The sequence below is a fragment of the Urocitellus parryii genome, chromosome 9, assembly GCF_045843805.1.
Source record: "Urocitellus parryii isolate mUroPar1 chromosome 9, mUroPar1.hap1, whole genome shotgun sequence".
In the NCBI taxonomy this organism is placed as follows: Eukaryota; Metazoa; Chordata; class Mammalia; order Rodentia; family Sciuridae; genus Urocitellus; species Urocitellus parryii.
The window spans coordinates 67,353,686-67,375,625 of NC_135539.1; the positions used below are offsets into that span (position 1 = coordinate 67,353,686).

The 21,940-nt window shown below is 41.7% G+C and overlaps 1 protein-coding gene across 1 annotated transcript in view; it reads left to right on the plus strand.

Annotated features, from left to right (window-relative positions):
• The first annotated feature begins 64 nt into the window (after positions 1–64).
• The window catches only part of Gad2 (glutamate decarboxylase 2), a 75,645-nt gene continuing 53,769 nt past the window's right edge, over positions 65–21,940 (plus strand). The window contains exons 1-7 of the mRNA XM_026401189.2: positions 65–140; positions 838–897; positions 1,085–1,234; positions 2,174–2,407; positions 7,310–7,400; positions 7,947–8,059; positions 12,191–12,306. Of these exons, the coding sequence (XP_026256974.1) occupies positions 65–140; positions 838–897; positions 1,085–1,234; positions 2,174–2,407; positions 7,310–7,400; positions 7,947–8,059; positions 12,191–12,306 (840 nt within the window). The remainder of the gene's footprint in view (positions 141–837; positions 898–1,084; positions 1,235–2,173; positions 2,408–7,309; positions 7,401–7,946; positions 8,060–12,190; positions 12,307–21,940) is intronic.

The following is a 21,940-nucleotide window of genomic DNA, read 5'->3' on the forward strand; positions in this document are numbered from 1 at the left end:
GCCGAGCCTAAGGCTGCTCGCCCCGCAGCCCGCACTCAAGACCTGCTCCAGTCTCGCAGCGCGGATGGCATCTCCGGGCTCCAGCTTTTGGTCCTTCGGGTCCGAAGATGGCTCCGGGGATCCTGAGAACCCCGGTACAGGTAGGAGAGTGGGGATCTGCAGCTGGCGAGCTTTGTAGGTGGCCCCGGGTTTTTCAGGGCTCCTGAGAAGACGAAGGAGGTTTTACCACCTGCAACAGGAAACTTCTTAGAATGCTTTGCCCTGCTCTCATGTTAAGTCCTGGTCCGCCCGAGAACCCAAGACCCCCACAGCCCTTTTCTCCCTTGGAAGATGACCAAAGAATCCCAGATCCTTTCCTCCTGAGGTTAGGAGAGCTCCTCAAACGCGGGGGCATCTCCAGAACAACAAATTCCGTGGACCTAGGACACTGCATCTTGGTGTCTAGATTCTGGTCTGGGACGGAGTGGCGGTGGGGAAGGGGAAAATGGGAAGGGGAGAGAATTGTTGGTCTGAAAAGAGAGCTTGCAAGGAAATGGACAGTTTATTGACTAGAAAAACTAGCTCAAGCGAGGCACGTAGGAGAGTTTTTCAGAACCCATCCGCACCTGGAAGGCAAGTACAAAGGGCCGCAGTGTGGGCTTCTCCTTTGAAAACAAATCAGTGTCCTGAGGGCTGGTCGGGGTTGTTAGGACCGCTCTAGCTCCCCGCACCTGTCTGCGCACTGTCCCAGGCGGCCCTTTCCCACATCCCTAGGTTGTTCACTTAGAACAAAATTTCACACGTCCATCAGCTGATCTCTTTATGGTTCCCTGTCCTCCTGCCTGTCTTTCTTTGCAGCGAGAGCCTGGTGCCAGGTGGCCCAAAAGTTCACAGGCGGCATCGGAAACAAGCTGTGCGGTAAGTGCTGGAGCCCAGGGAAGGGGAGCTGGCAAAGTCTGGTGCTCGCGGCCCGCGGGAGCAAAAACGTCTTTTCACCTCTGCACCCCATCTTTGAATAGGGGTGTATTGGCCGCGATGGGCGAGGGTGAGAGAGCTGGGCCTGTCAGGCCGTTGACCTAGGCCCGCGATCTGTGTTCTTATCCAGCTTTGCTCTACGGAGATGCTGAGAAGCCAGCGGAGAGCACCGGGAACGTGCCCCCGCGGGCCGCCTCCCGGAAGGTCGCCTGCACCTGTGACCAGAAACCTTGCAACTGCCCCAAAGCGGATGTCAACTATGCTTTTCTACACTCAACAGGTAAAGGAGTCTCACTGGACCCCAGGGCCCCCCTGCCTCTTGCTCTACCCCGCCCAACTCGGCCTGGGCGACACCCATTGCGCTGGGAGTTTTCGGGAGTAGAGTGGTGATTCCCAAAGGCTGGCCCTATAAGAATCTTGAACTATACGCGAGAAAAGCTTGATGGAGTCCCAGTCTCTTGCGCTGCAGCGCCCTTGCCCCAGCACCGGCCGGAGCTGCGGGTGGCCGAGGGGCCTGGCGCTCTGTGGATCCTTGTGGTCTTCGCTAGGTTGCTGGGGTCCTCGGGTGGGATTCAATTTCTAGATGTCCTGCGGGAGAATTCAAAATTGCTGAGATATTTTAGATCTTTAGATTAGATCGAAGGAGTAACGTGTAGCTGTGATTTCACAGGGGAAAGATTTTGTACGAGTGAGACCTACCCGCTAAATTTTACCCCGTGGGCTTATACCCTCAGTCTCGCAAACACGCGCATACACACACACACACACACACACACACACACACACACTGACTTGGGGAACAGCGGATCTTTAACAGGCCCATTCCACTATGCCTGGTTTGCCCAAAGGCATTTCGTAAATACTTTGGAAGTGAGATATTTCCATAAACATTTAAAATGTTTTAGGACAAGGTCCTGTGATCAGATAAATGGAGGCACAATTTCTGAAAAAGCAAAAGAAAGAAAGAAAGCAAACAATGTTGTGAACTAAAATGCAAGAGTTTTTTCCGGGAAGAGGAGAAATCATAATTGCTCTCATTCATTCCCTTTGAAAAATGCCTCTCCTTTAAAGAAAATGCTCTGCCTTTCCAAAAGTTTTTATTGTTGTTGTTGTTTGTTAATGTAAAATCTCTGGATTCAAAGATACATTGGTTGCCCGGTAGAGATCTCGCCTGAATATTTTCATAGTAAAATGGTGTCGTTTTAATTCCATTCTTTAGACCTACTGCCAGCGTGTGAAGGAGAAAGGCCCACTTTGACATTTCTGCAAGATGTTATGGACATTTTGCTTCAGTATGTGGTGAAAAGTTTCGATAGATCAACCAAAGTGATTGATTTCCATTATCCTAATGAGCTTCTTCAAGAGTATAATTGGGAATTGTCAGACCAGCCACAAAATTTGGAGGAAATTTTGATGCATTGCCAAACAACTCTAAAGTATGCAATTAAAACAGGTATTGTCCTATCAGAAATAATAAAGCTCTTTTTTTCTTTTAGAATTTTTATTTTTTCTATAAAATGTTTTGTTTTATGGAGTTACTGATATTTTCAAAATTGTAAAGCTATTTTCATCATTTAAAAATAGTAATGATTCAAATGACTCAAATCAAAAGCATTTTCTGTTATTGTTAATGCATCTGAAGTTGATAATATAAGAAATATCATCTTAGCATAAACTGTCAGCATTTACATTGCATGCCTTTGAGCATGGAGATTAACCACTGATGTAGAAGCAACTGTTTGTCAGCAGAGGACAGTAGATTTGACCCAAAAATAGAAAAAGAAAGGGAATATGGAAATGAAAGCTCAAAGGCATCCAAACAAAAGCCTGAATTCCAGTATGGTGCTGGTAATTTCCAGGCAAGAACTAGTCAGGGACCTAACCATGTTATGTAACTATTGAGCTGGAGCTATAATGTTGTGGCATTGTCTCAATTAGCCGGGACTTCAGATTTGAATTTCAGGTTTTCTCCTATTTTTTAAAGAAGTGCGTACATGCACGCACGCACACACACACACACACACACACACACACACAAACACAAACACACTATATACACTAGCTTAGCAATTCAGTCATAATATATGAGGATATAAGGATGTGTCCTTCACGGGCATTGTGTAAAAAGATAAAGAAAGGCAAGTGCGGGGATGGGTGAGGGTGGGCAAAACTGATATTCTTAGGAGCACATTTTAAAAAATGTATTTTGTAGCCTAGATTTGAGCAGTATTCTTTATTGTCCATCCATTTTATAGTTCCAGGTGTAACATTTATTTGGGTGCATTCCAACCTTTCTTTTTATCTACACAAAATCAATTGTTCATCAACCCAGGGCCTGATTACCCTTCTTTTTTCCTACATTGTCTCCTATCATCCTGATACAGGTTAGCGTGGCACTTCATTAAAGCAACAAAAATAAATGCAAATGAATTTCTGGGGAGAGAAAAGACCTACTGTATCTAAATTGATTTATAGCTTTAAAAGGATTTACTTACAGATAAAAAATGTGAAATATTATATAAACGTTAATTATCATAGACATGGCATATTTTATATTGCAATTTTTCTTGATGAATTATCAATATTGTCCTAATCAATGACAACCATTTGAAGAATGTTTGATGGGAGATTTTCAGCTTTTTTCATTTTTTATTTTGCACATTCTTTGTACCAACAAAGAAAGGTATGCACAGACAAAGCCTTGGAAAATTGATTTATTGTATTATTTCCCACTTTTGTGAAACTAGAGATTTAGAAGAAGATACACAGAGGAAAAAAAATTAACTTGTTGACTTCCATCAGACTGTGGAGTGTGGCTTTCAAAGGTTTATTAGATATCAATCAATTAACATTCCTGAAGAACACACAAGATGTATATACACCAGTCATTAAAAGATGTTTCTCCCCCACCAGCTTTTAATATACCTATAGATGCAAACCTGAGCAATATTTTAAATCATTTTTGTTTTACCCATGCCCCTTACCTAATATTTAAATGTTGATAGTAAATTGGAGTCTATTGACACCAAACCAAAAAGAATGTATAAAATGTTTTACATCTCCATCCTTGAAAGCTGGTGGTATTTGAAATGCAATTTAAAGGGTTGAGATAATGGCAATGCAAGTCAATAAAAGTAATAGTTCTGTCTATCAATGTTCCATTTAGCGTCAGGAAAAAAAAATGGGCCAATTCAATACTTAGATTTTGCCATAATGCACATGAAACTGTTCATCAAGTGTTGCTCTATTACTTTTTATTTAAAGTTTAGATAAATATCTGATGTAGTTGGATTTCTAAGTAAAGCATATCAATACTAATATAATATCTCAACAATATTCCTATCATATGTAGTATTCTGGCCTTCTTGTCCCAAATAGTATTTTAGAAATTTAACAATAGGCACCTTCTCTCTTCAACTGGTAAGTTTACAGATATTTATGCTTCAGCATATTTGTCAACCAGTACTATTTAGGGTCTCCATCAAAGTAGTTACCTTGCCTGCTACCATCCTGCATTTTCATAATCCTTGGGCAATTCCTTTAGAAAATGCTTGTTATCACCTGGTTTCCACTGAGAGTCCTTAGTTGACTTTCACTTGGGCTCCAAGCTTAAAGAGGAGGTAGGCACAGTGGGGGAATTCATTAAAATGAAGTCTGCATGTGTAGAGTTTTTTTTTTTTTTATGAATGTTGCAATAGGAAAACTTCAGTGAATGATAGGATTCTGGAATAGTTAGTGTTTGCAAGGATTATTAGATTTGGTGGGGGTAGAGGTAGTAAGAGGGGGTAGTAGGGACTAATATATCCTCGACTCTTCAATTGAGCCATCAGACAAAGGGAAGTGAAATATCAGTAAATGATGCTGTCCTTGTTTGGGTCACTACTACACAAAGAGCAGTATGTGGGGGCTGAGGTTATGGCTCAGCAGTAGAGCACTTGCCTAGCATTGGTTCTATCCTCAGCACCACATAAAAATAAATAAATAAAATAAAGCTATTGTGCCCAACTACAACTAAAAAATAAATATTTAGGAAAAAAAAAAAAAAAGAGCAGTTTGGATGTCTTTGGCCCCTCCCCAACTGATTGTGAACACCAAATCCGAGTTGCCAGAGGCTGGTAGTTCGAAGAGTCTGTGCATCCTTTTGAGCTCATTTGCTGATCTGTAGGGAATGTTCCAGCAGCGCCTGGAGCAATCCTAATCTCCTGTCACAAATGGCTGCTGTCTCCCTAGCTGCCCAAGCAGTGAGTGGCCACCAGATTCTCCTGTGCAGCCAGACCTAAGCTCAGGTTGCATGCCGCTGATGGTGCAGCTGGACGCCCAGCGCTGCTTGGGACAGCCCACCGGTTCAGAGGCAGGTCTCTCACACTTGCGGAGAGTCCTGTCTGGATTCACTAGGCAGCCCTAAGAGGCTGCCTGTAGGGGCCGCAGGTGGTGAGCAAATGTCATCAGGGGAATATTTCTGCCAGAAATCAAAAGGGCATGCAGTTCTCACCTGTCAAACTATATCCCTCATGTTTTCACATTATTATCAGTGAATGAGAAACTGGGGGCAGGAGAGATTCAGGTGAAATAGCAGGCCAAGGTCAAATAATATATACAGGGACAGAAAGCTAGTGATTGAAGCATCAAACTTGTATTCACAGTGGTCATCTGGGTGGATTGGTCTTCTGATTTCCAATCCACAGCACATACCTTGGCATTTTTTTCAGACTTATGCAGAGATTTTCATGCCAAATTTTCCATACAGTTGATTGCTGTGTGATAATAGTCACCAGGCTCATCTAGGAAATGCCTGAGCTGAGAAGTAGATTAATGGATAGATTTACTAATCTTTAATAATTTCCTTACTTAAAAAAATGACTCAGGGACAAAGAAATAGAGGGGCATCCGGAGGGAGAAATAGGCTGTGATTTCAGCTGTGAGCTGTAATGAAACGGGGAGTCAATGAGGCAGAGAGGAGTGGGGGGTTGTTCCAGATGTCAGCAGCATCACAGAAAGACTTTTCGCCTCTCCTGAAAGGGTAAACCGATGGGCTCAGCATCAAAGGGCCTGGAAAAGAGCAGAAAAGATGGAAGGGTGCCTCATGAGGCTTTAAAAGAGGTTAAAAAAAACCCCATAATGTTGCAGAATGAACAAGAGATGCTCAAATCCCAGTCTTTCTAAATGTGCTCTTTCTCAGCTCCTATCTTCTCCCTGTGTCTAACTCTCCAGCCTCATGCCTGGGCTGATAAGAATGCACTCTGTCCAGGAGATAAGCTATGTGTTGACTTTTGTCCCTGCTTTCCCCATTGCCTTCCTTTATCTTGTTTTGCCTGCACTGGTGATGAGAGACTACCACATCCCCAGGCATCAGATAGGTGTCCAGTAAGTGGCAGATACCTTTTAATCAGATGCTATTTCCATAATTGTTCATCTTCCCAAATTTTTGTTGCTAAGCAAAGCAGACTTATTGATAGGCTTTTTATGAGACATGATGAGGAAACACAATCCTAATGAAAATTTTATAATTATATTTTAAATAATAGCCTCAGGAGTATATGGATATCAACCCATTTAGGGAATTTTAGAGAAATCCAGAAGTTAATTAGATAAGCCTCTGCTAATGGACTAATCAGTCCCTTGAATACATCTTTATATATCTTGTTGACAAGACAGTGATGTTGACTGCATCCAGCTTTATTTTAAATCTCAACTATGAGAGACCTCTGTTGTTTATAATCAAATATTCAGACGGAGAAGAATTGACAAGAATGAGCTTTGTCTGTGCCATCTTTTTATGCTTATCACCTTTTGTATCCAGGGCAAATTACTCAGCAGTGTGTTCCATTTTCTCATTTTTGCCCTGTCTTTTGTAATCATCAGCCATTTGTCACTGATATTATTATGAATGTTGGCATGCCTGGCAGATGTCATGGTATGACCAATTCTTAGAATTCAACAAAAATAGGACTTTCAGCAGCATGAGTGAGAATAAGAACACTCCGTCTCTGACTTGCTTTGGGCTGCAATGACATTTTAGTTTGCAAAGATGTTGAAAACATGGTAGGACAATATTTAATGTTCACATGGCAAGCCACATCTATTGTTTTTTATAGGGCATGATTAAAGGAAATTTTTTAGAGTGTGTTTTAAAAAATACTAAAATCCAAAGTGGCCTCTGTGGTTAGAGGCAGTGTCCTTTGTGTGCATGTATATGTGTGTGAGCACATATACGTGTGCGCATCCTGGGTCTCTGAATGTGCATTTCCTGTTACTAAAAGATCTTTCAAGGTTCTTTAGTCAGAAAAATTACAAACTTGAGAAGTCTTTATTTTCATTGGATGCCATCTTGATTCTGCTATTCCATTTTACTCAGGGCACCCCAGATACTTCAATCAACTTTCCACTGGATTGGATATAGTCGGATTAGCAGCAGACTGGCTGACATCAACAGCTAACACTAACATGTAAGCAGATAAATGTGGTTTTGTGTAATCCAGGATAATTATTAGTGAGAGTCCATCATCTTAACTTCTTATGTGAAAATCTCCTTTTATTAGGTAGCCTCTAAAATAGTGATACCAACTTCAGAAGTATGAGTGTTTTCACTCTTGCTTAATAAAAAAGTCTGATATATCTTGATGCAAACTATACATGTATTTTAAAATACAAAAGGGACTTATTTCGGTGTTTGGGATTTATAATTACGTACAGTGTGAAAGAGAAATGAGACCAGATGTTGTATTTTACATAGTATGATTCTGCACTGTTCTTCATTCAATATGATAAACCACCCTTGTACATTATGCCAGTAATTAAAGTTCTTAACATTGGGGCTACAGAAAAATGAGAGAGCCTTTTGGAATAAGTTTTTAAAATAATTTTCTCTCCACTTAATATTATAATATTCTGTGAATGTAATATTTGAAGAGGGATATCATTCTGTAGATATTGTAATGGTGAATTATTTCTTTGAGATACATACATAAAATGTGGCCATTTCTACATTTCAGGTTCACCTATGAGATTGCCCCAGTATTTGTGCTATTGGAATATGTCACACTAAAGAAAATGAGAGAAATAATTGGCTGGCCAGGGGGCTCTGGCGATGGGATATTTTCTCCTGGTATATGATATTCCACCTTTTCTTTGTGTTTTTTTCCTCCTGATATGCCTTGTTATAAACCTAAGAAATTAAATACCTGGTTCATATTTCTGATTAGGTTACATAGGGTCTGTGTTGACCAAAAGAAGGAAATATGGCTAAATGCACAGGACCATTGAACCTGCCTACATGCCAACTACACTCTGTGTTTTAATATTAGTTACTTATGTTCAAAAGAAGTACAAGCAGAGACGATATTACCCAGTACTTCTTCCCATCATCCTACATTCAAGATGTATGGATAATATGGAACATAATATTACCCAGTACTTCTTCCCATCATCCTACATTCAAGATGTATGGATAATATGGAACAAAGAAATAAAGATTCTAATAAGGGAATTCATTCTTTGATGCTCTTCTCAGAGTTAGTGAAATAGAAAGGGTAGCCTCATTCAATAATACCTTCACTGTTCGAGGGTGCATAACAAGGCAGATCTATTCAGTAGAGCATATGTACTGCTGTAGTCTTTGAAATAACTAGGAGGGAAGCTGATTTACATTAATTTCAAGGGGGGCAGACAGTGCCTGGTGAGATCATTTCTTAGAGCTAAAAAAAGGGGGATGATGATTTCTTCAAGAGGTTTCTCATTCCTTTTCTTCATTATCATGCCGTTCAGTCTTTTCCATCTTGCTTTTTATAACCAGCCACTGCATTCTAAGCTCCAATGTTTACACCTCTCCCAGCCCAGAGAACCAACCTGAAACAACAAGCTGTGCCCTTGGCTCACGAGTGTGACCTTGGTTGGATACAGAAAAGAAATAGAAAGGCAGTGGGAAGAGAGAGTTACTGACCCAGGGAAAAGAAACCTGGTGTGCAGAGCATCACCTAATCAGTGACAGGGTTGGAGGGCATCAGTAGGCTGAGACAGTGGAGGGGAAGAGGCTGGAGCCATGGTGTCCAACATAGCAAAGGCCAAGTCCTGATCTCCCTTCAGCAAATCTGCAAAGGCAAGTGGATGATGAAAGAGAAGTGGGGAGGGGAAGAAAGAAAAAGGGAAAAGAAGAAATGACAGATAAGCAACAGTGGCCTCCCCCAGGCCCAGGCTTAAATTAAACATGTTTCATGTTTGCCTGCAAGTTCAGATCTGCTATTTTATGTTTTTAAGTATATAGAGCATTTTTTTAGGTGCTAAAGGAAAATGTGTTAGTTAAATGGAAAGGAAAATTAGCCTTTTTAAAAAAATGTCATTGAATACCAGCTGTGATGAATTTTATGCTGACTTTTATTTTATAGGGAATTTAGTAATTTTTCTTTGGTACTAAGTTTTTACCTTTGCCATCATTGCTTGACATTGATGCTGAAGGCATTTTTCATAGGGAACTCAGTAGGATTAGGAGATCAACATCATTTCTATCTTGATTTCTCCTTCCCTTACATGTTTGGTTGTAAGACTGAGCCGTCCCTGAGCCGGCATCCTCATCTCCATTTTAATAGCTCCAAGGAGTCAGGAAAGAATAACTGCACCTGTTGACCCTGAAAATTTGACTAATTTGACAGAGGGTCAGGTCTAATTAACCTGGTTGGTCATAGAAAACACACCCAAAGAAAGACTTCTCTTTGACAGTTACACTAGGCTAAGTATGGACTTAGGACTCACCCTTCCATCCTCATGGATAATGAGGAATTATTAGGAAGAAAACTGAAGCTTGATCATATAATCTCTCCCCTGGAGACTAAAGATCCATATTGCTCTCACCCAAGATGGAAGTCATAGAGGTCATGCTATAGTGTACCATAGATATTCCAAAGTTGAAGGGGCCGTGTCAACAGAGAAACCAATGGACAAAATGTGTTTTTTCTCTAATTCTTACACATCACAGAAGTGAGGCAGTTCATAGCATCCTTATTTTCTAATGGATGCTTTACTAAGTAGCCTCTAGCCTTGTTCCTGGGGTTCAAAGCATCTTATGATTTAAGCAGTAGGGATAGAGAAAATCACCCATCCCTTGTGGCTGTGATCTCAAAGTCCCACTCCTTGGACTAAATGTAAAAAGTTAGGTCTGTGAACTTGCATACAGAACTCAGCTCAGTTGATCTTACACTCCCATCTATAACACCCAGAGGCTTAGGACTCCTAGAAGAAACGTGCTTATGTGATCTCTTTGTGAACTAGAGAGAACTGGAGTATTCTTTGCTGCTCAGTAGGTTTTGAAGGACAAGAACTAAGGGGGGGGGACAGAAAGCTTTGCTTAGCTACAACTTTTCCTATCATAGGAGATAAGAGTATGTAGAGTTTGTGTATCTGTCTCCTGCCTATTTTGCACACAGGCTCTATATTCACTCAGGGCTGCAAAGCCTGAGGATGACTGAGCTACAAAAAGGAGTGAATAAAAGCAAGGACATTTCTTGGATAACTGCAGTGTGAAGATCACCTTCTTCATCTACATATTCCCCTTTCTCCTCTCCCTCTCTTCCTCCCCCAGACTCTTTGAGAAGAATGACTAGCAACAGCAGTTCTCAACTGGGAGGCTTCCCTTCCCCTGCCAAGGAACACTTGGCATTGTCTGGAGGCATATTTGGTTGTCATAACTGGGGATGGGGATGCCGCTGGTACCTGGTGGGTAGAGGCCAGGATGATGCTAAATAACCTATATTCCCCAGGACAACCCTCATCACAAAGAATTTTGTAGCACAAAATATCAGCAAGTTCCAGGATTGAGAAACCATGAGATAGACTGAAAATTTCTTTGACAGCTGGCCTCCCTGTCCAGCATCCCACAGTTAGCCTTTTAGACAGGGTTATCTGCTCAGTGCAGGTCTGACCCGGATTCTGCTTCTCCTGTGTCTCTGGGGTCCAAATCTGCCCTCGTTCTGACTGGTAGGAAGCCAGGATTTGGGTGATGACTATTCCATCCCAGGTGGCCTGTCTGGGTCAGAGCCCAGGGCTGGTGAGACAAAGGTCACAGCCCTGCATGGGCCATTAACCTGGCATGGAGCCCTCCTGCTCCTCAGCCCCCAGGAGAAAAGGCAACTCAAAGCATTCACATCATGGCTGGACCTGGGGGTGTCTCCCTTTGGGTGGGGGGGCACTATCTTCACTCTGCCTGACAGTCTCATGCCTCATGCCAGCATATTCATTTGCATTCATAACAATCTGTCTATTTCCTGGATGGCAAAACTTCGAAGCTTCCCCCACAGCTCTGGGGAAAGCTCACTTTTCTTTGCCTGTCAATTGAAATCCTACTTATAAGATACAAACCTTGTCTTATGAAATTCCTGACAGTCTTAGAAAAGTAGTTCCATATGGGCTTAACCTTTCTTAGTTGTGTATTTTCCTATAATTATGAAATGAGACTTTGTTAACTAATACTATTATATTTTTATATTGTCTTTAAGAGTAAAGAACTGTTTTGAGATGTGAATACATGACTGTGATACAGACTTGGATGTTTATCCTGAATTCTCTAAGAAATCAATTTAAAGTCCACATTGTTAACAGCAGCTTATTTGTCTCAAACATAAGTGGCTATGAATTCACTGGGACCACTGATGCTGTGTTCTATGTAAAAAAAAAAAAAAAAATCCACAGTGCCCTCTCGATACCATCTTTCTGATTAGGTGTTCAGTCAGCTGATCTTATAAATATTGTACCGTCATGGCACTTTGAACCATTTAACTTTTTTTAAAACTATCTTTTTAGTTGTAGACGGACATAATATCTTTATTTTTATTTATTTTATTTTTCTGTGGTGCTGAGGATTGAACCCTGGGCCTCACACATGCGAGGCAAGCGCACTACCACTGAACTACAACCACAGCCCGAGCCATTTAACTTTAATCTTTAACTGACTTGACCAAGGATTTTAGTGCAACAAAGAAATAGCATAGAGGTCCATCATATCTGACCTTTGGGGAAGGTCTGTCTCAGCATGAACTGAAATGAAAAGCAATAACTATTCTCAGGCCAAATGTGCCTTTTCTGAACCCTCTTGTTAGAGCCTTTAAGTCTGAGGATTCAGTTCAAGGGACAAGCAATAAGGTTCTCTCCTACATCTAAGGAGGACAGTGAAAATAAGGGATGTTGTTTGCGCATGAGGTGTTGATGGTAATGAACAGAAAAAGTCACTGTGTCTTGCTGTGCCCTGTAGGTGGCGCTATATCTAACATGTATGCCATGCTGATTGCTCGCTTTAAGATGTTCCCAGAAGTCAAGGAGAAAGGAATGGCTGCTGTCCCCCGGCTCATTGCCTTCACGTCGGAGCATGTATGTGTTTCTGTTCTTTCCAAGTTGAGGTTATATTCCATAAAAAGCTCAGTTGAAGGAATCACAGCTAAAAATGCATAAATCCCAGAGATTCTCTTTCTGGAAGATACTTCTTGGGAGAGAATGAGGGGGAGCAAACAGCTGAGTGGTACAATAGAGTATCCTCCTTGTCTCTAAAATTCAAGAAAAATGTGAAGATAGAGCAGAATGTTTTTATCTCTGGTTCCCATCCTTTGCTTCGCTGTAATGATGTTGTGTGTTGGGGGAAGGGGAGGAGGAGGAAGGTAGAGTGACTGTGAACTCTTTGAATCATCTGTGCTGTGCTCTTAAGTCAAAACTCCACAGAACCCTGTTGATATGTCTTTCCGTCAGCTGATTGGATAGATAGTCTACCATCATGGTGCCTTGAGCCATTTAATGTTAGTCTTTGGTTGACTTGACCAGAGGTTTTATTATCATGAAAAAAAAAATAGCATAGAGGTCTGTCATTTCTGATCTTTGGACCAGCTCCTTCTCAACCAAGCACAGGCTCCTGCCTATCACCTGGATGCTGGCCAAGCAGAAGCCAAGAACTCTGGTCTTTCTTGTGGAATGCTGTGGCATTGAACTTCACAGTCTTTCCATGGCCTTCAAAGAGTTCATGCCATTCTTCCTACATCCACTTTGGCAACGAAAAACGTGACCCAATCTGATCACATAACTAAAGGGCTTTAGCCTGCCTGTCAACCATCCAAACCCATCCTTCCCTCCCCCCACCTCTCTCCGCCTCCCTCTTTCTCTTTCTTCCTCCTCTTTCTCTTCCTCTATTTCTCTCTCCCTCTCTCTCTCACATGCTAGGGTCAAGCAGAAAGCAAGTTGCCAGCCACACTATAGCTGTTCCCCAACCCTCCTGCCACACAGACCCTGCAGTCAACCAGAGCTTCATTCCTTGACAGGTGTCAGATAAGCATTAGCTGCCAAGCAATTCATCAAACTGTTCCTTAATGACCTCTGCCTTAAAGTACCACAACAACTGCCTCAAAAAAGACCCAAAAGCCCTCTAATAGCTGGGGAAATGGGAGAGAGGGAGGACAGAGAGAAGTCTGTAAGAAGACTAAGGGCTTCTGCAAGGAGATGTTGGTGGGGAGAAGCTAGGAGCCATAACAGGTCGCAGGTATACCACAGACTGTTTCTTCTTTCTATTTCAAGTAGGGGGTGTGTCTGTGTGTTCATATCGGGGAAACAAAAGGAAAGTACAGACTGATAGCCAGTGGATACAATTCACTACCATCTCAGTAACCATGGAATTAATGATTGTTTAATTAATTCCATGATTAATACCTTATATCTGATTACTATTTCACAGTCTCCAAATACTTCCAATATTATAAACTTGTTTGATTCTCCTAACCTTGTGGGGCAGGTATTGTTACAAGCATTTTTAAATTGAAAAAGCTGAAGTTAGCCGGGTGGGTAGATCCAGAATTAAATGGGATTTCTCAATTCCCAGGCTGTTGGAGCCCTTGCCCGGACTACTGCTGTAAAAACTAAACTCAAAGATCAGAGTTTTATATACAACACTCTCATCAATTGACCTTGATCCCTAATCAAATTTCCTCCATGATCTTTTTTCTTAATGTGAAGGTTATTATTTTTATTCCCTCTCCCTACCAAAAGAAATCATCCTCTTTATCTCCTAGGTCTGGACTGTGGGGGGAGGGGCACTTTCAGAGCTCATCTGAAGCGCTTCCATGTCACCTTGAAGGCTAACCCATACGTTCTGGACAAATGAGTGCTTACCAGTGTGTCCTTTCCTTGAAGTGCTAGGTTTGGAAGTCACACAATTGCAATCTCTAGTTCCTTTGGGCTCTGTATCTCAGGCTTTTATGTTCAATTAATTATTTAGCATAGCTCTTTCTGGCTTCAGGCCAAAGGCACATATTCCTTTTCTAATTTTACAATAATTTTATTTCCACCTGTCCCAGAAATAGCTCTCTATAGGCTAACAATAGAATATTACCAAATCTTTTCTCAAATGCCTTTTTTTTTAGACTACATGATGTCAGTCCTTGTGTGGTGGGGGAGATTCTTTCTCATAGGGAGAAGGGTACCGGAATGGGAAGGGCTGCTACGTTTATCCAGTGAGGACATGGGGGGGACCAGTGGATGAGGAAGGTTTGCTGTAGGTATCTTTCTTCCTGTTCTTTGAGAGGCTTCCAGAACCCAGGACTTTTGGAAAATCAAGGAGAGCCTTAGAAAACATGTCCTTGCCTCAGTGCCAGAGACATAAAAAACTCTACATAAATATTAGGTACCTTTAAAAAATGACCTTGTTTTATAGATTGAAGTAACTAAGCCTCGGAGATGGGGAATGCTTTGCCTCAGGTTTCACAGTCAGTCCGTGGCAGAATCAGACCTACAGCTTCAACTTCCCACTCATCCAACCCAACTACCGGGCTGGAGGACCAAATGCCTCCTATAGCTGCTGGCTGCTCTAAATTCACTTGTAGCATCTTGTCCCAAATTCTATTATCTCCATGTTGGTTATTCTAGTGCTAATATAATTTCTTGATCTATTGAAGCAGGTCAAGTAACTGATCTTTTTTTCTATTCTGAGCACTGAATTTATAACTTGGCATGCCTAGAACCATAGAGATGGAAATGATGTTGACAGACTCTGTAGTCTACTGCACCCAACCAGAAGCTTCAGGAAGGGAAGAGTCATCTCTTTTCTAAGTGACACTTTACTCTGTCTCAGTCATACATCAGGGTTACCTTCCTCTTTTCTGGCCACCAATTTTGAATAAACCATCACCTAGCTGATAAGGAGGGCAAGGTGTTAAATTTTTCTATTTGTTAAGATCCACTGTTTTCTTATAAAACTTGAACAGAGCTAACTTAAATAATATAGCCAATAAGACTATTAGGAGAAGTAAACAAATCACTAAGTTGAAATAAGAGCTCATATTTAGCCCAAGACTGAGAAGTCCTTAGAGTATTTTCCTCCAAATTACAGAACCACAAAATCTCCCAACAAAAACTGAAAGAGGTCTTAAAGATCATTTGATCCCACCCTCATCCTTTTCTGGAATTTCCCTGATTCTTCAACGATAGAAAGGCTTGGCAAAAATTAAACTGAGGAATCCTAAGTCTTTTCTTGAAAGTAGGTTTAGAGGGAAGTTAAGTTCCCACCTCAATAGTTCACATCTGTAGCTTTGAATCCTTTGAAAGCCTAAACCATGAGCTTAATTTCACATTCCTCTATTTGCTAGTGTGACATAATCTCTTCCAGAGATAGCTTTCATGAAACAGTATATTATCATCTAGGAAAAATGTTCTTCATAATCATAACAGACAATGGGATTTCTTAGGCAAATCACCATAACTAACTCACTCCAGTCTTCACACACCAAACATAGCTCATGTCTGCATCTCACAGAACTGATCATCAGTATCTTACCCTTGTCCCTCCTGGCCCTGGGCCTCTTCCATGGAGAATTCTCACAGGTGCTTCAGAAAGATGGTTTTCACATATGCTGAGGGGGTTTCAATTCCAAGGGTAGATCTCAAAAGCAACAAAAAATACAAAAACATAAAAAATAAAAAAAAAAACAGTGACCCAGGAAGCTTTGAAAAAACCAACTCACACAAAAAAATGTAATTCTCTCCATTAGGCAAAAACTTAGCCTGACAGAATGGACGACAAGTAAAAATGTGAGCTAAGTTCAACACACCTGCTCTGCTTGGCACACCTACTCCCTTTTCATTTCAGAATGCCCATTGCTCCCATGCTCCATCCAGTCCCATCAAACCACACTCTCAGAAAAGAACCTGAAAGCCATGCAGAGGTGTAAATGATTAGGAGCCAAGTATTGCCTCTCCTGGTGGCATCTCCATTACAATGGATGACAAAGGATTGTGCAGTGAGACATTTTCCTGGTTCCTTTCTTCACCCATTCAGTGCTGCTCTGACTCGCACTGTGGAGACATCAATGAACAACACAGATCCAGTGCCTGGTCTCGGGAACATGTGTTGTCCTGGGGAAAAGAGGAAAGAGAGAGGGTCTGGAGGGGCAGTCACCTTTCTCAGTGCCCCCAAGGTCACACCAGGTGACTGATTGACTCCTCCTTGCTCCAAGGTCAGGTTAAAAGTGACAGACTTGTATTTCTTTAGATTAGTAGATTAAAGTCCATGAGCTTTGGAGTTGACCAGAAATGGTGACAAGCCCTTTTCTGCCACCTCCCAGGGCATGAATGTGGAATACTGACTTCATTTTCTCCATTTTTTTTTTTTTTGGTATTGGGGATTAAACTTGAACTCAGGGGCACTCAACCACTGAACCACATCCCAAGCCCAACTTTTTTGTATTTTTACAGTCTCTACAGGCTCTCACTGAGTTGCTTAGCACCTCACTGTTGCTGAGTCTGGCTTTGAATTCGTATCCTCCTCTGTCAGCCTCCAGAGCTGTTGGGATTACAGGCATGCACCACTGTGCCTGGCAATTTCCTCCTTGTTTGTAAGGTGGGAGTGATGATTCCTAGCTACATAGTTTTGGGGAGGATGAAGTGCAATGAGACATATATGCACAGTGCCCAGCATCATGAGCACTCCATAGAAAGTAGCCAACATTGTTGTTATTATAACCAGCCACCCACTGGTGTCCCACAAGGAGAAAGAACTGAGCCCATCCAGGTACCAAACTGGAGGCAACAGAGAAAGCAGTGATCTAGGGACATGTCAGATTATTTCCTTAAATTATGTCCCCAAATACCAGAGCAATACTCAAGATTGAGAGAGTTTAGATTCTCTATTGTTACTTGTAGAATTTTGAGATTCCCTATGTACTCTATATGACATATATGTGTGGGTATATATATTATTTTTTATTTTATTTCTAATTAGTTATACATGACAGTAGAATGCATTTTGACATATTGTACACAAATGGAGCACAACTTTCTCTGGCTGAATATGGTGCAGAGTCACACCAATAGTGTAATCATATATGTATATTGTACATGTGTATATAGGGTAATGATGTCTCTCATTCTACTGTCCTTCCCATCCCCACAGCCCCTCCCTTCACTCCCCTCTGCACAATATATTTTAAGAAATAAAGTGAATTGTTTATTTTAAGAAATAAAATCAATTTTGTTTGAAGGTTTCAAAATTCCATTCAGGCTAACTAGTAAAACCTGAGGATTTTGTCACATCAGGTAGAGGATATGTGACTAAGAAGGGATGGATACACCCTTGGGATCACCCATTGAGTGCTGGATGATCCATAGGCACCTCACGTATGATATCTACATTTCCCATAACAATTCTGCTCTAGAGAAGAAATCGTTGTTGTTGCTCAGCAAACAGTAGCTCAGAATCAGAAATTAATTTGTCTAAATAGAACCAGATGACAAAATCAGATCACTCTGCCTCATGTTACCTCTTTCCATCACATATTTTCATTCACTCCTCTCAGAATCCCCAAATCAAGGAAATGAATTGTTCATTGAGTGCCTCAAATGCCAGAATGCAGGCTCAGTACTAATGTCTGCATTTACGACCAAATATCATCCTTATATCTATTTCCTGTTAAAGAGATTTCCAAACCAGTGTGAAGAGTACACATTATTTCTTTCTTTTAATACATATTTCAATACATCTCACAATTGACTGCAGTTGACTGACCTTAAATGAATAATTAGAATTGGGTATAAATAATAAGGGAGCAGCTTCACAGAAATGCCTTCGGAGTCACATAGACTTTCCAAACATAGCTGAGTGACCTCCTCCTCTACAATAATGATAATTAGAAATCAATAAGGTGGTCTCAAGGAGTCCAGGCTTCTTTGTTCATCAGATGTCTTGGAAATCAGAATCTCTTTTAGGCCAGTTGATGATCAGGAGTAAGAGATGAAGATTCCACTTCCCTCCAATCTTAGGAGGTCTAGGAGGCAAACCAATGGGTATGTGGGAGGGGCGTGAATAGGGAGGAGGCCGAGGGGAATACTCTTGGTACTGCAGTCACTGAGCTGGTAAGGCAATCCAAGGCTTGGGGAAGGGTCAGAGAAGCAGATCAGCTCATTCATAGTTTGAGCTTCGAGATCTACTGTTGGGGATCTCCAATGTGTAATGATCTCACTCACCTCTGCTCATTGTTCCTCCACACTCCAGGGGAGGAGTACTGTACAAAAGGATCAAGTCCAAGGACAATGGATAGAGCGAAGGTAGAACACTTGATGGAATACTATAAGAGTTAAGAGCTGATTCCCAGACTAGTGGGTCCTTTCTTGAACATTATTTGAAGTCTCTGGGATGACTCTTACTTCACCCCACACAGCTGGTCTAGGTAGAAAGATCCATAGCTGCCTGCTGCTTAGGAAGGATCCCATCTTAAGTCTTCTTGGGTGAGTACCAAGAGAGAGTTTTCCAGAAAATTGAATAGCAAGTACAAAGGCGAAAACAAGTGATACAAGCTCATAGAAGACCAGGATGGCCAGAACCACCAGGTAGAGAGAGCAAATGGAGAGGAGGTGCTTAAAAAGGGGGTTAGGTGGATACTGAATATTGTCTTAATTGTCTTCATGTACGCCCAGCCTAGCAGAAGCTGTACCTGAAGCCTTGTGATCTGCTAGGCAGGGAAACCTGAGTCTCAGTTAAATACTTGGATGACTAATAATGGCTTGAAAGCACTAATGAAGCTTTTCATCTTCTCATCTGAACACTAATGGAGGAAGAGAAACTGACATGCAAAGATTCTGAGCTGGTTTGTCTCAGAGCTTTCTATCATTCAGCTTACTCTCCCATTATTCCCAAAGGATGTCCCCATTGAGAGTAAAGGAGCTCATGTTGCACCTACTGGTCATAGGGCTGAATGGAATGGTTGAGCTGGGCCCCTCCTCCAGCCCAATGCACTCTTGTTTTCTTTCATTCTCCCTCCCCCCCGCCCCCAACACACACTGGTACTAAAGATGGAACCCAGGGTACTTTACCACTGAGCTATATCCCCAGCCCTATTTATTTATTTATTTATTTATTTATTTATTTATTTATTTAGAGACAGGGGCTTGTTAAATTACTGAGACTGTCCTCAAACTTCTGATCCTCCTGCCTCAGCCTCCAGAGATGCTGGGATTATAGGTGTGCACCACTGCATCCAGCTATAAGAGTCTTTTTTTTTTTTTTTTTTTTTTTTTAAAGAGAGAGAGAGAGAGGAACAGAGAGAGAGAGAGAGAATTTTTAACATTTATTTATTTTTCTTAGTTCTCGGCGGACACAACATCTTCGTTTTTTTATGTGGTGCTGAGGATCGAACCCGGGCCGCACGCACACTAGGCGAGCGCGCTACCGCTTGAGCCACATCCCCAGCCCTAAGAGTCTTGATTGTTTATTAGTTATGGACAAATTTGGATTCGTGCATCTTCCCAGTTTTGTTCAGATGCAACTCAGAGCAATTTATTCCCCAGCCCCACACTGGCACAGCCTTTCAGATTTGAAAGTCACCTATACCACATGTCCCTAATGCCCTCTGCTCTTGATGAAGTATCCTTCCAGTTCTCTTTAGACACCTGTTTCCCAGGCTCCTTGGCCTTTTGGTAGTTGGTTTTTGGATGCTTTTCTCCTCTAGTTCATCCGCAAATGGTTCCATTAAACTTGGTGCCAAGGATTTAAAGATTCCCTGTGTGTCGTCTCACCAGCACGGAGAGACATGCCATTTAAGCTGTCTTCATCGCTTCTTCTTCATTAAGTAGTATCTCCCCAACCCAGTCAAACTCCCTCCTCTCCATGGGACACCATTTAGCTATTTCTCTACTCCCTTTTCCAGAAAATATAAACAGACTCAATGTTTGGTACCTAATTTTTCTTTTTCATGCCTCATCTCACCTTTGTTCCCCATCTTTAAGCGCTCTATTTGGGCATGTGCTTTTCTCTAAATCGGTGGCATTTGGTACAGTGATCAATTATGCTGGCTAATTGCTCCTCTTTTAAGAATCCCTATTCTTTCTCACTAAAGACCAGAAAGGAATTCGTCCTCTCATTGACCAGGTGCGCCAAATCTCTTACTTAGCCCCACTGTGACATTTTGCAGTTTAGTGCTCAAGAGCTCATTTAGAGAGGGTATAATTTGAGGAGCTTGTGTTTGCTCAGGGGGGCAGCTGGCTCCTCTGTTCTGGACCCTTCTATTTTCCTCTGCACTCCTTTTCTTTGGGGCCAACCAACCTCTGCTAAATACAAAAGAGAAAGCATTGTTTTTTTGGTGGGGGAGTCATTCATCTTTACAAACTCTGCTCCAATTAAGCTTTTCTCTTTCTCCTATTTCCTAGGTACCTTTGTAACAATCACTCTGAGGTTGTAAAATGAGTCTAATGGCCCTTTCTCATTATTTCTAGCTACACTGGGCTTTTAAAACTCTTCCCTTCAGACTGTCTCCTTTACGGGTTGATGTTATTTGCTGCTGTTGTAAATGGGATTCCTTCTGGCTTATTGAAATACCCCCTAAAAATAAGTGTGTTAAGAACTCTTGTGCTGCATATTTAAGAATTCCAATGAGTCAAAAGTGGGCATTTGAAGAAGAGAACAAACGTACACTCTTCGGGACCATCACTTAAAATTCCAGTCATCAGCCCTTTGGAGATGTAAATTGCGGAAGCAGCTCTCTTCTCTCCTTTGGACAGCTTAATGATCTGTAGTTAATGGTAAGAGGCTGATGGGCAGATGCAGTCCAGCTGGGCTTAGGTTAGCCTTTCCAGCTATCCAAATGGCACAGTGATTACAGCCATTGAGACACGAAATCCTAATCCAGAGTCAGCAACCCAAAGTGCAAAGATTGGGCGGTTGGGTGTCAGTGTGGCCTGTTCTCCACACAAACAAGTTATCCTGCTCCAGCCAGTAACTGATGTCACCTTCCTGAGTCTGTCCCAGACGAGTAGTTGCCTGAACAAAGAGCCCCTCTGGGAACTCGGAGATGAAGAGTGCTGGATTAGGACTAACTTCTCCTCTTACCCGAGTGCACAAAGTTTTACTGAACTTGGGGAAAAACTGAGTGTGATCTCTTAGTAGCCAGAAAAGGCTGAGGGCTACACAATACATAATAGCGCCTAGAGGCAGCTGGTATATAGTTATGCCTTTTATGTAAAATTGGCTTGGCGTTTATGTGTCCTGGGGTATCAGATCCAGTTACAATTGCCAGCATCTTTTCATCTTTCCCTAAAATAAATAAATAAATGAATAAAAAGCGGATTCAACAACAACAAACAATACCATTGAAAAGTGGACAAAGGAGCCAGCCGGGCATGGTGGCACATGCCTCTAATCGCAATGGCTCCGGAGGCTGAGGCAGGAAGATGGGGAGTTCAAAGTTAACCTCAGCAAAAGAGAGGCACTAAACAACTCAGTGAGACCTTGTCTCTAAAGAAAATACAAAATAGGGCTGGAAGTGTGGCTCAGTGATCAAGGACCCCTGAGTTTAATCTCCAGTACTAAAAAAAAAAAAAAAAAAAAAAAGTGGGCAGAGAATTTGACGACTTGAATAGACATTTCTCCAAAGGAAATGTACAGACAGCCAATAGGCGTATGAAAAGATGTTCAACCTCCCTCATTAAGAAAAATGCAAATCAAAGTCACAATGAGTGACTGCCTCACATTTCGTAGGATAAT